Below are 17,085 nucleotides of genomic sequence, written 5' to 3'. Positions count from 1 at the left end.
ACCATACAGGTAAGGGTCACCACTTTTTGGTTTTGCTCTTAATAAGAATATGGTAAAGTTTACAGATTTCATTATCTGCACACATATGTTACAGTTCCATTGCTAATGACAATATTTGTTAACTTAAACTTTATGTAAATTATTTGTTGAGTTTTGATTGCTTTATTCTTTTTGAAAATGCTGGCTGCACAGTGATGCTGTGGTTAGCGATGTGGCCATTTTAAAGGTTGTGAGTTTGACTCCCAACTCAGATCTTGTGTATCCTAGCGGGGGCAGTGGTGGCCTAGCGGTTAAGGAAGCAGCACCGTAATCAAAGGTTGTTGGTTTGAATCCTGGTCGGCCAAGGTGCCACTGAGGTGCCACTGAGCAAAGCACCGTCCCCACACACTGCTCCCTGAGCGCCTGTCATGGCTGCCCACTGCTCACCAAAGGTGATGGGTTAAATACAAAGGTGTGTCACGGTGTGCTCTCCTTGCTATGTATCACAATGGCAATCACTTCACTTTCAGTTTACTAGGTGAACTGGTAACTCTAAATTGTCTCTGTGTGTGAGTGAATGGTGTGTGTGTGCACCCTGCTGTGGGCTGGATGGGCTCTGGTACATGGTACATGGAATGTGAGTGAGAGAGTTATTTTGTTGCAAGTGGCATTTATAAGTGATATTCACTGTCATGGCAACTGTCAATGGGCAGGACTTTTTAGGAAGTGATGTGCTAGAATCTGGAAAATGAGTAAGTGTACAATAGCTGATCCCACCCCCAGAAGCACCTTCAGTTGTAATGATATTCTCTCGTTTCAGTGCACACTTTCCAAAGTGAAATTGAGCATTTTAGAATGACAGATAAATTGATTCACTGATTGATGAATTTACTGATTTTATGAATATTATTTTACATGTAGAGTACAGGCCAAACGTTTGGAGACACCTTTTCATTCAATGTGTTTTAATGACCATTTACATTGGTAGATTCTCACTGAATGTGAAGGTGTGTCCAAACTTTTGGCCTGTACTGTAATTCCCTTGGATGCCCTCAGTCTGACTGAGCATCTCTGGAATGTGACAATGTACAGAATCTGTTGATAGCATCTTGTGCAAAATTCCACATTTTCTGGTGTCAACACCTTGACATGTTTTTTTGGGAACAGTAGCAAAAGCATACTGGTCTCAAACCTGGACCTTCAGAGTAGCAAACATGCAACTTGAGTGTAATATCAAAGTGAAATTCCTGTTTTTGTGTGTGTTGCAGATAGAGTGTCTTGACAGCTCTGCCCCCCAGGTTGTAGTCCAGCAAACATTATGGAAAGTGGAGCATCTTAAAGATGGACGTTATGGGATCTTCATTTCCTCCAGAGATTTGAGGGCTCAGGATACAGAATCTGCTGATGAAGAACTTAATTTTAAAATTCTCCAGACTCCATATTATGGATACCTTGAAAATACTGCCACGGGTATGAAACCTTTCCCAATCCTGTGACAGTGTGTAAAAGTTCTCAACCATGATGTACAGTGTCCGAAGTTGTAAACAGTTTGGAACAGCTACCATCTTTTCCACCAGGAGAATTTGTCCGTCATCGCTTCTCTCAGAGAGATTTGAGTAGAAGAATTCTTCTGTTCATCATTGACACCACCCAGGACACTTCTTCTGACAGTCTGGAGTTTCAAGTATCTGATCCACTGGGCAACACAGGACCCTCCCAAACGTAAAACATTCCTTCTCTATATCTCCTTCAATTTGTAAAACTTTTGACGTAATAAAACTCCACAAGTGTAACATGGAAAGGGACTGACTGGTAGAGTGACATTTTCAGATTGGAGTTTAGCTGGTCTACAGTTGAGCTTGAAAAGACAGAATATGTCACATGTGAGAGCCAGGGTGCCATAACGCTAACAGTTCTGAGGAGGGGCAACATAAAGGAGTCAACATTTGTGACTGTTAAGGTTAGTTCTGATGTTAATTGGTGAGTTTTGTTGAAACTCCTAACATAAATAACATATTTGCCTTATCCTAGGTAAAAGATATCACTGCGTCTGAAGGAAAAGATTTTATCCCCCCATCTTCTAGTCTGATCCAATTTGATCCTGGTAAGGACAACATTTTGGTATCGGTAACATTGGTTGTCTTGTGGTTTCTTGTCCTTATTGCATATATTTCTTAGGCATGTCAAGCAGAAACTGGAGGGTTGGAATAACCCAGGACCATCTTGAAGAGGCAGATGAGGCTTTTGAAGTTACCCTGATGAGCCCTGTGGGCTCGTTGCTGCGTGGTAACACCAAGGCTATTGTAAAAATTATGGATTCAGACAAAGGTTAGTAGAATTTAGAACTCACACATATTTCATATATGAGCCCAATATATACTACCAGTCAAAAGTTGGATGCACTTATGGGTCTTACATTTTATTTATAGAATAAAACTGTATACACAGGACTATGAAATAACATATGTGTTGTTGTACAATAAACATAAAAAATAAACAAGGCAAAAAGGCATTTCTGCCATTTTCTTTCCACCACCTTAAGTTGGACAAAGGAGACGTTTTCCAACAGTCCTGGAGGTTTATGTTGATCACTTTCTTATTATTCACTCATGGTAATGAGCATCTCATGACGTGGCATATGATGATGACAATAGCGAACAAAGAAGGTATGAGGGTTAAAAGAAGTGACTATGTTTAAACACTTTCTCCTGATATGACAAATACTTAATATTTCTTTTTTCACCATGTGGATTCTACAAATTGCCTCTATCTTTGGCTCCAGAACTACCACAGAATGGGTGAATCCAAACTGTTGACTGGTAGAAACTTACTCTCAAAACCACTATCTGTCCACCATTAATTTCTTTTCAGGGAGGTGCGGTCTACAGACAGATACACAGGGTGCTCGACTAGGAGGCTCAAAAGTCCATCCAGGCCCATATCCAAAACACGGCGCCATTACAGTTGAGAGTCTGCCCCTAGATCAGGTTGAAGGGACTTTGATCACACGGGGAGATGGTCTGCCACAGATGGTGCCTCAAAACAAGAAAAAGCGACTATTAGTTAATGGCCACAGAAAGGTACAGTCAAACAGCAAAGCTCTACTGCAGTTTACAGTGGGTACGGACAGAATTCAGACTTTGTTATATTGCAGCCATTTGCTAAAATTAATTAAGTTCATTTTTTCCTAATAAGTACACACAGCTCCCCATACTGTCAGAATTGTTGATATTTTGCAGATTTATTAAAAAGAAAAACTTTGATCTTTAGTATTCAGACCCTTTGCTGTGACCCATATATTTAAGTCAGGTGCTGTCCATTTCTTCTGATCATCCTGGATGTAGCATCATGCTGTGGGGGTGTTGTGCAGCTGCAGGGACAGGACGTCTGGTTGCAATCGAGGGAAAGATGTATGCGGTCAAGTACTGGTATATCCTGGCAAAAAACCTTCTCCAGAATGCTCAGGACCTCAGACTGGGCCGAAGTTTTACCTTCCAACAAGAAAATGACCCTAAGAATACAGCTAAAATAACAAAGTAGTGGCTTCACAACAACTCTGTGACTGTTCTTGAAGCCCATCCAGAGCCCTGACTTGAACCCAATTGAGAATCTCTGGAGAGACCTAAAATGGCTGTCCACCAACGTTTACCATCCAACCTCCCAGAATTGGAGAGGAATCTGCAAGGAGGAATGGCAGAGAATCCCCAAATCCAGTTGTGAAAAACTTGTTGCATCTTTTCCCCAAAACAATCATGGCTGTATTAGATCAAAAGGGTGCTTCATTTCAACATTCTTTTTTTCTGTCAATGAATAAGGGAATGAGGGCAAATGATTTACATAAATGATTTTAGAAAATCACTGCAATATAACAAAGCATGAAAAATTCTTTCTGAATACTTTCCATACCCACTGTATGTTGTCTAAAGTATACAGCACTACTTCTCTGTTTCCTTATATTGGAATAGTCAGCCAGAACATATTCTTTCCAGGTGAAACCTTCTTCAGTTCACCGTAAGGATCTGACATTGTGTACACAGTAAGATGATTTCTCATATTCTTATTGCAAATGTGAAAATTGGTGTACTAATTGATACAGAAAATATGCATACTAATTAGGGGGGGTTAATGTGAATAAAGCCAGTGGTTATATCCTGAATTTCAAATTACAAAAGTTAATTCTTGAATCTTACATAAAGTTTATTAAAGTCAGACCGTAATGGTCATTTTCCAGTGGGTGTAGATAAAAACTCATCTCCTCAACAAAAGACCTTATCTTGACCACCAAATAGGGATGCTACTTGCAACAGTGAAAATTCATGGTTGCTTTGAATCTGCTGAGACGAAGGCACTTTGCAATTCACTTTGTTTTCATTCATGTTAAAAGGTGACACAAAATTTATGGAAAAGTAATATAATTTTAGTAATATATTTCAGTATTATCAGCAGTGTATAGATTATAAGTACATGCTGTTGTTTCGGCTGTGTTTAGTACCATGGGATCATGTCAATGCGTGTAGAGGATGAAACCACAGCTTCAAGTATGGACAGGAGAGCAAATGTGCAGGTGACCAGCAGAGGCCAGTATGGGACTGGAACTATATCAAGTATAAACCTGCTCTCAAGTTCCCAAAGAAGAATGGTCCATCTTCACAGGTTTGCAAAAAGTTACATCTGCTACATAAAACCTCAAATGGTTGGTTTATGACTTTATCTCTGTACAATGTAACTACCTAATTAGAAAACACATTGCCTACGTTTTAATGTGACCAAAAATCTCCATAGAATTTAGAAGCTCCTTCACCTGTTCCCAAAGCCTGTACCCCCGATTTGAAAGGGCTCCTCCATCTCAGCGAAGGCTCTGGCCAGCTATACAGATGTAGTGGAGTCTCCTGGAAACCCTGGGCACCAACTCATGAGGTGAAACCTTCGAAGTTGGCACATTGAGCTGCATTTCCCTGGGCTTTCATTGTCCTTGTGATGGACATTGATCATTTATTTGCAGGGAATGTGTTCTAAACAGATGGCTCAGGAGAAAGTTTATGCATTAGAAAATGGAAATATTTGAAGTCAGTTGTGCTCAAACATTGACATACACTCATCATAGATACAGCTCACATTTATGTAAATATTCATACCTTTCTTTGGGACAACACTGAAGATATGACAATTTAGTCAGTGTACAGCTTGTACAGCAGTGTAAATTTGCCAAAAATTTCCAAATTGTCCAAAATATTACACAAATGTGACTACTCACTTTTGTGAAATACAGTATGCATTTCATTGCAGTATTTCACTGACCGTAATATTTCTGTCACCCATGATCATGATTATGATCTTTCATTTTTTTTTTATTTAAGATGGGAGAAGCCAAATCACGGACAGCTCTCATACAGGCTAGTTCCTCAGTCTGAAAGTCATTATGTCACATGCATAAAAATACAGTTTTTTTTTTTGTTTTATCCATTTATTTATGAAGGCCTGAGGATTTCTTTGACATTTTACCAGTGAACCGGCCCCACCAAAATACTGCACTTAGCACCAATTTGAAAACAGTGCTAAACTCAGTTTGTGGCTAATCACATTGAGAGAAATCATTCTGGAGGAATGATCAATTTTTCAAAAGAGCATGGTGGTCCTACTGTTTATTTTGGTTATTTTGTGAAAATGAAGAAGCTCTTCAGCAAAACCCCAAACCCTCTGCTAAAAGATTGAGACTTGGTAGTGGAAGCAGGACAATCACCCATAAATCTGATTAAAGGTATTATGTGTTTAGGTATTAGAAATATAGATGTGCTGTCAAAAAAAATCCCAATATCTTAACAAATTCTCATTCTAATGGCATACGTGTGTAAGAAAACCTTTTACTGACAACTGCTTTTGGCTGAAATGCTATTCTTTTCCATCCTCATTGATACAGATAGTCAGGTGCTCAGAAGTGCCAACAGGGATGGACCCACCACAGCCGTTACTGCTACTACCTGAGCACAGAGAAGAAGGCTACGTGGAACACTGCAGCAAGAACCTGCAGGGAGAGGTGAACACAAAATGCATTACTTGAACTTTTTTGGGAAGGATCAGAGGAAACTCTTCAGCTCTTCCTACTGAAACCTAAACCTAAATTTTGTTTGAAAAATCATGATTCTTGTATGATAATCAACAGTTTTTATTAATAGATTCAGTGGAAACCTTGTGAGTGTACCCTCTAAAGCTGATATGGACTGGTTGTGGGATTTCAGTGGACGGAAACCTTTCTGGATTGGTAAAAAAAATCATGATTATCGATCTGATTTTTTATGAATACGAACACCATGAATAAAGAATCAATAAATATTTCAATGCTTCCTTTTCACAGGCTTGAATGACCGTGAAAGTAAAGGACAATGGGAATGGGTGGGTGGGGAGCCTGTCACATTCACCAATTGGAGGAGGAGCCCACCAAGGATTGGTAAAAAGGACTCTAGGAAGTGTGTTTTGGTTTGGAGGAGGTCCAAGTGGCAGGTCCAGGACTGCAAGACTGGAAAAGGCCATAGATATGTGTGCTACAGGAAAATCATGAGATTGTGGAGGACAATTCTATCATATCATCCCTCAAAAGGCACATTGAGCATTGATTAATGGACAATAACCAGGGTATACTGATTATATACAGTTGTAAAATATTATGGAATGGTTCAAGGTCTCTGTGGAAAAGTTGACAGGAGATCTGTGTGTAGACTAGATCCACAAACATGGGGTACGAAACTGATCAATGGGTGGTCAGTGTGGGTTCAGTCAGTAGAACAATAAAGATGTTCAAAGATATGGAAGAAACTGTACTGATATATAACTGATATACATATATTTCATTTGAGCTGCAAATCTGCCAAAATCCTTTTGGTGGCTATACCACAGTAGCTTGATAAAAATGACAGAATTTTCTTAAAACCTTATTTACAGTATGTAAGTAATGAGTAAAAAAAAAAAATAATAAAAAATACAGTAGTTCATTTATACTGCATATACACAGTTCCCATAAATTACATTAGAAATGTTATTCCTATAAGAAATGAAAACATGGATTTATGGTAGAAACACTGTTCAAATGATTGTGAAAATGTAGGATTTATAGGCTTACATATTACTCACTATCTATTTAATAAAACATAAAACTATTATGCTTAAATTCTACCATTTTTGGCAAGTGAATTGAAAATGTGCTTCTGCAATAAAGTCAAAGATGATACAATGAAGTATGTTCAGTTGTATGATTAAATAAAGCATTTATTAAACATATGTTAATCAAAACAAAATTAAAGTGTTATATAAAAGCATCTACAAAAGTACACATTTTACAAATTGTAATACCTACGCCATCTTAACACATAATACACATAAGGCACTGGTCAGTGTTGGTGAAGCAACATGCAAAATGTATTTAACAAAAATAAAATAACCTTTTAACAACAAACAGTTATTAGCAGAGAAAGAAATGCTACCCATTCATATTTAGTGTGCCCAGTTTTTTTAACTGCAAAAAGTACACCATCATACTGTTTTCTTAAACATTTTAAGACTATTTCAACACACACCAGGTCTGAGCAATGAATTCAGACTTCAGCCAATACAACTGGATTCATTCAGAAGCCTCTATTCCAACCAGCAAAAAAAAAAAAAAAAAAAAAAAAAAAGAATTTCTTCACAGGTTTAACCAAGACTGAATGGAGTGCAATGCAGTGTATTTTGTCCACAGATGCTTCCATTGTACATAACCTTAAATTATTTACATTTTCCACTGTAAAAAATGACCTCATAGCAAAACGGACCACAAAGGATCAGACAAAGGAAAATCTGTAAAATTTGATTATTCTAGTTAAGTGAAATCATTCTCTTTTGGCTCACAACAGTGCAAATATAAAAAGTGCCAAACAGCAGCTTACGTGCTCCTTGATGGAAAGCTCTTTGCAAAAAGAATAGATCTCATGTTGCTTTGTACAAAAGAAAAAAAAAATCTGAATCTCTTTGGCATCCAACTCTATGTCCATTCTACAACGTTTTAGAAAGGTCTACATAATTTCATTATAGTGAAGGCCTATTTCAGAAAATTCATGCCTGGAATTTGGATTATGGATCTGGTCATGATGGTAAACACCATTAGAATTGCCTCTGTGTTCTTCAGACATTTCACATCACAGGAACCCATGCTCATCCAGGCCTTTGAAAGAGACTGGGTTCCATTTTGCGGTGGGTTTGGTGGTGGTAGCATAACCTGAAACAGAAAATCAGACTGTAGACAATGTGGCTCTAGTACAAACGGTACCTACTACTCATTTAAAATCCTTACCCGGTTCAATCTTTGCAGGTCTGCGGCCCTCTTCAGGCAGGGGACTTGAGGAGGAAGGAACTGTTCCATCTCCATGATCGCTTTCCCCAGATGAGGAAGGGTCATCAGCTTTAGCATCGTTAATCATGTACAGAGGCGGCCGCTTGTGGTACTTGGCTCGATATGTGTCCGTCATGCAGCTGTCCACAGAAAAGTAGGTTGTTGGCAGTACCGTGTCAGAAGGCAGAGGGGAGTCTTGGTGGGGCCAGTGGCTGGTGAATCTCTCTTCACCCTCGCTCGCAGACAGCTCGTTCCGTTCCTGGTCGGAGGAGCCAGATTTGGAGCTGGAGTCTGAGGAGGATAGAGTGTTTGGATCGACTAGGCTTTCAGCCCATCGCTGTGGGCCAGAGTGGCCGTTTCTGGGTGGAAGAGGGGGGGCTAGGGCCATCTTCCCTAGGCTGAAGACTGAAGGGTTTCGGGGGGAGAGGAGGTGCAAAGTTGCGATAGATGTGCTGTCGTGAGGAAAAGGGTGGGAAGGTTGGGGTGGTGTCACTGGAGTGCTGCAAGGTGTCTTCTTGCTCAGAGAATGGGCCCGTAAGGTCATCTGAACTGTTTCCACTCAGAGCTGCTGGTTTTGGGGAGGTATGAGGGGAAAAGACCCCCATCTACTTCATCCAATTCATCCTCCATCTCCTCGTTTTTTCCAGACTACCTGGGGTGTGTTTGAAAGCTCTGCGTCTGTGAAGGAAAAAAGTGTGTTGGATATAAAAGAGTATTATAAAACTGACTTGACTGATGCTAATTTCTGCTTTAAAAACTGGACCGGTATAGGCACTGACCAGGAAGCGCTGGGCATACATATCCTCATGTCCTCTGCATCTTAGTGTACAGTAGGCAGCCATAGGCAGCAGTGTGTGGGGGCAGTACCTTGTTCAAGGGGACTTCAGTGGTATCTTGTGACTTGAACAGTCTACCCTTTCAAGTACAAGTCACTTAAGTTAAACAGATATTTTAATTTTTTTATTTTTTGGGCAGCACTGCTTGCTCTACATTCAGTGTGTAGTTACATACATCTGTATCGGGCATGACAAGCATGACTTTTTAAAAGACCAAAACTGTTTACAGTCCGACATTATTGTGACTGCAGAGGCTGGTCAACCTGACTGTACCAGCATGCTTTGAGAGCACTACGAGCACTAAACTAAGAGGGAAATGAAATGTGTGTGTTGGATGTAAATAGTTGAATGTGTATTAAATGGCAGTACGTAGTGGCACTAGGCAACGCACCATCTGTGTTGCCTAGTGCCAGAGAACAATAGTATGTGATCTGTGGTTCACTGAGTAAAGATGAAAAAGGGCCGACCGGATAAGGAAGTGGACCCATAATCTGAAGGCTGAGGGTTTGAATCCCGAACTGCCAAGGTGCCACTGAGCAAAGCACCGTCCCCACACACTGCTCCCCTGGCACCTGTCATGGCTGCCCACTGCTCACCAAGGATGATGGGTTAAAAGCAAACGGACACATTTCGTTGTGTGCATCCTATGCTGCGTTTCACAATGACAATCACTTCACTTCCACAAAGAGTGAAATGGCTGAAAATGGAGCTGAGGAGGGCAGCTCAAGTCATGGTTTAATATGTTAATAAGCTCTTCATTATCTATGGTGTCTTTGGCAATATTCAACATTGGAAAGTATATTTTGATTTTTTTTTCCCCACCTCCACCCAGCTCTATTCTGGGTGACAGGATCTTCATTAACAAATGTATGACTCTGAAGATGAGAAATCAAGTGAGTTCTCTTTTAGTCAAGGCCATGTGTCTCTATGCTTGTTGCACAGTGGTTCTTTGCCTTCCCACTCAGTACCTTGATCTGTGGTCTACCACACTTTTTCTGGAAATCATAAATTGTGGACTACAAATCATTATCATGCTAGTATCATATGAGGCCTTAAACCTCTCTATCATTAAGAAAAAGAAAAAGGAAAAAAACACTTCTCCCATTTTAAAATATAGCTGCTATAATTTGAACTAGCTTCAGGGGATGAAAAGTTTTATTCTTTACCTTCAATGTTACATTACTGGCTCATCTTTACCAGGAAAATATCCTGCATCACCTACATAAACTGTATTGCTGGAAGCAGAGTTTAAACTTGTGTTTGGCAGATGTCTCAGTCTCACCTTTGTAAACTTGGGACTGGATAGAAGGTCTTGAGGTTTCCGGAGATATTCGCCTAAAGAAGAAATGGAAAAGAATTGGAAAAAAATACATTAGGGAATGTTTGCATAATTTTTCTAAATCGTTCAGACATATTTAAAGGGCTTTGTAAAATTAGCAAGTGTTGAAACAATTTGGACAGATTCATTTTAATGTGTTACATTAAGAACATTAAACAGCAGAGGAAGCATTCTCATGATGTTCCCTGCAGTAGAGCTAGTGTGGGGGTCAGGGTAGAGCTTGTCTGGCAGTAGCAATAATATGTTGTTGGAGACTGGAGAGCCCAGGATCTGTTGGATTCAACCCCCCTCCCTTTTACCAGGTCTTTCCCCCCATGCCCCCGCCGGACTATCCGGTTGTAACTGGACAGGCAGGGATCTCATGATGGCATGTGTTTCTGGTGATGCTGGGGCAGCCTTCAGACCCTCAGCCTGATGACACACTGTTCAGTTGATGCTTCGATTGAAGTTACCAAGTCAGTGTTTTTATGACTTCTTGTTAACAAGCCAGTAGGGGGCACACAAACACCACTGTGATGATTTGGGAACATTATTGTCATTTTAGTGAGTTTGCAATTTTAAAATGAATCCTTCTAAACTTTTCAATGCATATAATCCACATTCTTTTAAAATAGTAAAATAATCCATTTGTCTTGATTTAAAAGAAAAAAAGAAAAAAAAAGTAGGCAGTAGATGTGTACATACAAAATTAAAAAAATGTTTTAAAATACATTTTGGGTGGGATTACTTGGATCCAATCATACTATCAGCAAACCCAAATTGCTGTCATGTGTGAAAGGATGCCAGTCACTTAAGTGTGTGTGTGTGTGTGTGTGTGTTCAAGCGTATGGGTGCAAGTGTGATGCGTCAGCACAATCTACGTTCTCCTTTGTCCGTTTTGTTTTTCCCAGTGCATTAGTGTCTAAAATCCCCTCTGCTAGAACAATTATGAGAGGATTGGACTTCAGACCCCATTTTCTATTTTTCAGAGGCTGTCACAGTTAAGCTGCTAAGCTCATGCCTAGAATCTCAGTTGATGGTATTGACTTGTAATGTTGGCAAGCAGGAATAACAAAACCAACTGGAAAACATATAAAACAAATCACTTTAGCTTCTTGAAATGAAACAGGTCAGTCCTGGATCATCAACAAGGTCTTTAAAGAAGACAAAGCTAAATCATGGTTTCATTATAAATCTTAAAACAAAAAAAGGACATGGATCTGAGCATGTCTGCACTGAACAGACTTGAGAGGCTATAAGAAGTTTGTTGGGTCATAAATCAGCGTGGTCAGGCTGTGCTATATGGGACAATGACATCACACACAGCTAAGCAGCTGACGCTGACACACACACACACACACACCTCTTCTTGTGTGCATTTTGAGATGAAAGACATACTGACATACTGAAATAGTCCACATATGAATACAAATCTGCATACAAAATAAAGACAAAGGACATCTGAAAATGTGAATGTGCTGATTGTGCATGCTTAGGCAGTCTTACATTTTTACCAGATTACAGATCAGCAGACCAGAAAGCTGTCAAAAAGTATTTATTGATGCCTAAGAATAACTATTTTCCATCTTGAAACAAAATCTTTTGGGCTATGTGCCTCTGAGAATTAACTCTATGTGCTCTGCAAGGAGAAAATAAAATAATAATAAAAAAAAATTCTGTGCAGCTACAACTTACAATGTGCTACAAATGCGTAAGCCACATCACAGCCTCAGATAAGGTCTCTGCTAATTAAACCAGCAAACCGATCCAGGTCAGACAAGATTACATTTACAAAATATTTACGTAAAACACTAACAATTTATACTGTGCTGCATTGTACATACCCTTTTCTTATAACCCAGTAATTGCTTAAGGTATTACATTTTCAAATAAAGTATGTGGCCATACTCAAATGTGTCAACATTTTTAACAAGCACACCACTATTGTAACCAGGGGGGGTTAAAAATTTTTTTTTTTACATAAATTTCTAAAACGCATGAGACGGCATGTTGTAAATCCCAAATACAGCAGCACTCAAGTCACTGATTGCAAGAAGTGTTCTCAATTCATGTCACATTCAAATCTTCTAAAATATAAGCCATTAGTGTTGGGACAATGTCCTGTTTCAACTGAGTCTCTTTTTTCCCAAAAAAACAAAGCAATTAAAAAAAAAAAAAAAAAAGATTTAAAGAGCTAGGAGCTGGGGTTTAATGCAGTTGGTGGAGGGATTCTGCACATGGACCCCCTTGGTCAAGACACTCTCTGGTGTAGGGACAGCCTTAAACGCTGTCCTTTCCGCTTTGATTTGTCAGCACTAAAGTCTTACATAAACCACCTTCAAACAGGGTAAACAGATTCTCCTCCACAAGGGACACACACACACACACACACAAACACACACGCACGCACACATCACTGCTGCTCTAAACAGGACTAAGGACTATGTTTAACACCAGCCAGATAACCGACGGCATACTAAATTCCGCTGGAGTGGGAGTTTTGGCTTGTGCACAGACCTAAAATGTTGCTTCATTTGTGTGTTAAAATGCCACCCTCACTGAAAACCTCACTTGTGCCATTTATTCTGGTTGGATGGGCACAGCGGGGTAAACAGGGCCCTTCTCTCTTCCTGACCCCTCGGAAGACACTCTTCACAGTATAGGCTTCTGAGAACTTGCGAGCCCCCCCCCCCCCACTTTCAAAATGAACGGCAAACTATTTATTTTCCACCACTGCCCGCCTCCCACTCATCTCCAGCTCTGAAAAGTGACCCTCAAGTGACTTGACAGTGTGGTTATGAGATGAAAAGATTCAGCCTTATAGAGTTCCACATTAAACCAGTCTCAATTTTGCTTTCTTGTACTATATGCTTTTAAAAGTCCTATATTTACATGAGAAATTAGGAATCCATTTAGGAATCATGGTCACTCGAGCCATTTTCAGACCTGTGGTTAGATGAACACAGAGGATGAATATTTTTTAAAAACCAAAATTCCATGGGCAAGTAAACTCTCATATGAAACCCCCGATTCAAATCTACTCCATATGCAGGAATTCAGTGGAATTTGTGGAATGCATAAGATGTCTCCCTTCATGTTCTGCGCAGTGTTTAGGCCAGATTCAGCATGGACCCTGTGATCACATCATCCAGGTACTCTTCCAATTAAACCACGTCCGGATGAAAATGGCCTCCAGGTACAAACGCTTACCGTAAGAGATGGTAGTGTGTGAGATCTCTGCATCTCGAGATCTTGAGTCATCATACCGCCTGTGATAGAACTGGTCCCTAAAACAGACAATTCACAGCAATAAATACTTTGCAGCTGGCATCCAGGCCTAGCATGCACCCCAGCTAACACATCTAACAAACAACTGTCAGCATGCAGACCTTTCTGCAGCTCACGTTTTATCCTGATTACCTTTAATCTATACCCGGGCATAAACACACATGCGCCACTCTTGCTTTACACCAGTGTACTGGCTGACACTTAACCACAATTTTTTTTTCCCCTTTCTGGGGCAGTGGTGGCCTAGCGGCCTTTGCCACTGAGCAAAGTACCGTCCCCACACACTGCTCCCCGGGCACCTTTCATGGCTGTCCACTGCTCACCAAGGTGATGGGTTAAATGCAGAGATATTTCATTTTGTGAACGGTGTGCTGAGTATCCATTGGACTGCTGCAAAAGGGTCTCACTGAGGCATGCTGGGAAGGCTCTCTCCTTGTATTTAATGCTCAGCTAGACAGAAGCATCTGACACTAGCAGGTTTTCACCCGTTTAGAGGTCCACATAATGGCCGGTAAATACACAACACATACGCCTCTGCTGACACCAAGACTGAGTTTGAATTGATTTAAAACACTCTGCAGCCTTTTATAGTCCATAGAGAGCAGTGAAATGTGATCAAATCAAATCAACAATCCTTACTAAAGCACAGCAATTCTGCACCCTTACACAAATGCACACATGCACTTTTTAACTTTCAACTGAATACATCATGGGAGTATATACGTTTTAAGACATTATTATAACGGACTGAAAACAAGGTGCATTTAGGCACTGAATGAGAAAGAAAAACTCATAAAAGCATTTTATACCAGTTAGTCTATTCTGTCATTTTAAATTGATGGTGGACACCATAGACTTTTGTAAACCACTGTGTCTTTGGACTACCTCCAAATATCTACTAGTGTTTAATTCCTAGCTAAAGGGTTATCATGCTACATACAAGCAACATACAAGAACTACTGAACACTTTACAGGACAAGATTCTCTAATTTCTATTCCCAAAACCACTGCTAGCAATGGCTATACAAACAGTAAAAAACACAATTTGCACTGTTGTCTGCAATCTGTAGCAATGAAATTGCAAGCCAGATACAACTGACTGGTACATTGTGTAATAAAAACAGGACTGTCAAATCCAAACCAATCAAAAAAAAAACTGATTCTGAAAGCACATTATCATGTGAGTAAAGGACAGCTACAAATAGGATTGTGTGAACTGGTTCTGAACAAGCAACTAGCAGAGTAATCATTTAGGGGCAGCCTTATCAAGGCTGATCAAATAACGGAGTAAGACTTTTCATATAGTTATATAGGTTTCAAAACACACCAAGACCCACAGATTTTCGTCCAGAAAAGGCAAGACTTTGCTGGTTTATTTTCCCATACATTTCACACTAGGAAAAACCAAGCCAGTGAGACTAGCTTCCATTCAAAAAACAGCACAGACACATAATCCAAATAGTTATTAATATTTAATGATTATGTACTTTGGGAAAATATTTGAGGTATGGAAGCCTCAATAAAAAGCATGATCAATAACTGGTGAAAAACATTTGTCTGATTAATTGACTAAGGAATAAGTGTACCACAAGTGTACATTGCTCTAATACATACATAACTATTGAATCAAAGCAGACACGAACAAAAGAGGACCAGAATAAATTTGGCAGAAAACACTGAAACTCCCCCTTCACTTCTGTTGCTTGACCATACTTCCTGGTCACAATCAATTTCAAAATAAAATCCCAGTGCATAATATTGACGAATGAAACCATGCATACGAATTAACAGCTTTTTTCAGGTACCTATTTCTGCTCTGAGGAGGATATTCATTATTCCACCACAAAACATTAACAAAAGATGAAAAACAGAAAAAAAACTAACATTTACCTTGAAGGATGGGCTTCAGGTATGGGCCTCAGTTCTTTGGTAATGACGTTCTCCACCACAGGAGAGTCCAGGTTGGCAGAGCCATTGCTGAGGCGGTCACTGCTCTCATAGCCAGACTCTGTGCGCTGGATTTTCCAGTTGTCGCTGCGGACCTTTAGGTTAGCCTGGCCCTTAATTCGCTCCTGGTCCTGAGGGCCGCCATGGCTATCCGAATCCAATGAACTGCGACTGCCCATCTCATGTCGCTGCTCATCCTCATAGATGGTCATCAGGCTCTTGGGTTTGCGATCTTCGTGGCTTGTCCAGGCCACATCTCGCTCATATAGCGGTTGCTCCTGAAAGGGACCTTGTCGCCGAGGGCTGCTGTTACCCCACTGTCCTTGGTCATTCAACACATGGTCCACATTGAGTGCCTCACGCACTGGCCTCCATACTCTATTAGTGCGTCCTGAGCGCCCATTGCCCTGACACTCCCGTGAGTCTTGACTGCTGCTGTCTGTGTCATATCCATTTGCAATATCCAACCGTCGGCCGTGTTGCCCACCGCTGTAACCTCCTGCTGTGCCTCTGCTGCTGCTGTCACCGTGCAGAACAGCTACCCTACCCTGCGAGTGTGCACGAGGCTCATATGTTGTTCGGCTGGGGTAGTGGGGTCTGTCAGTCCGTAAGGGACCCCTGCCCTGGCTGCTGTACAGTCTTGGCTCCATGTACTGCCGGAAGCCATTCTCTGGAGGGGACAGGGAGCGAGACAGTGTCTTCTCTGATTGCATATCTACCAAAAAAAAAAAAAAAAAAAAAATGTATTACTCATTATAGCTTATGGCATGTCTGTAAAGAGGATTCACATTTTACCCTTTTCTTAAAACACAAATCATAATATGAGTGAATTCATGTATTGTAGCCACTACCGCATTTTAAAATGATCAGGAATACCTCAAATTATCTTTTTTTTATATATATATATATATATATAAAAAAGCAACAGAACAGGGCACAGTGTGTAAGCAGAGCAGAGCTGTAATGTGGTCTTGGCAGTTGCAGGGCCATTCATCTTCAATGGAAGAAGACAGGCGCTTTTAACAGCCTGGATGACCTTTCTTGGTGAAAGGAGGAGAGTTTCCATGCAGAATATTGCTGAATCTGGCTCAGTTAAATCTGGCACACACACCCCTCAACTGCCCTAATGTGTCAAAATGCCTTTGTGTCAGTGGACACTGCCAAGTTCAGCAAACCCCCTGGATTTCGTCAAAGGCTGCTGATGTGTGTACATGTCTTCAGTTTGGCATTTAAAACACCAGTAAGTGTGTAGTCAAACTGTAGAGATAGAATTTCAGTGACACCCAAAGGTGACAATGCATCTCAGAGTCCAATAAAAAATTTTTTTTATTTTTTTTTAAATACATAAAAAAAAAAAG

At 40.3% G+C, this 17,085-nt stretch overlaps 1 protein-coding gene and 1 pseudogene across 1 annotated transcript in view; one reads left to right on the top strand and one right to left on the bottom strand.

The window, feature by feature from the left end:
* Positions 1–977: 977 nt before the first annotated feature.
* Positions 978–6,594, top strand: LOC114800510 (FRAS1-related extracellular matrix protein 1-like; annotated as a pseudogene).
* A 1,364-nt stretch (positions 6,595–7,958) lies between these two features.
* LOC114799469 (inactive ubiquitin carboxyl-terminal hydrolase 53-like) overlaps positions 7,959–17,085 on the bottom strand; it is a 32,127-nt gene continuing 23,000 nt past the window's right edge. Inside the window, 8 exon segments of the mRNA XM_028996187.1 lie at positions 7,959–8,224; positions 8,300–8,823; positions 8,825–8,892; positions 8,894–8,970; positions 8,973–9,035; positions 9,965–10,006; positions 13,697–13,779; positions 15,671–16,442. Of these exon segments, the coding sequence (XP_028852020.1) occupies positions 8,145–8,224; positions 8,300–8,823; positions 8,825–8,892; positions 8,894–8,970; positions 8,973–9,035; positions 9,965–10,006; positions 13,697–13,779; positions 15,671–16,442 (1,709 nt within the window). The 3' untranslated portion in view covers positions 7,959–8,144.

Source organism: Denticeps clupeoides, chromosome 1 (genome assembly GCF_900700375.1).
Source record: "Denticeps clupeoides chromosome 1, fDenClu1.1, whole genome shotgun sequence".
NCBI lineage: Eukaryota > Metazoa > Chordata > Actinopteri > Clupeiformes > Denticipitidae > Denticeps > Denticeps clupeoides.
The sequence above is the reverse complement of the archived record's forward strand: the minus strand, read 5'-3'. Positions and strand labels throughout refer to the sequence as shown.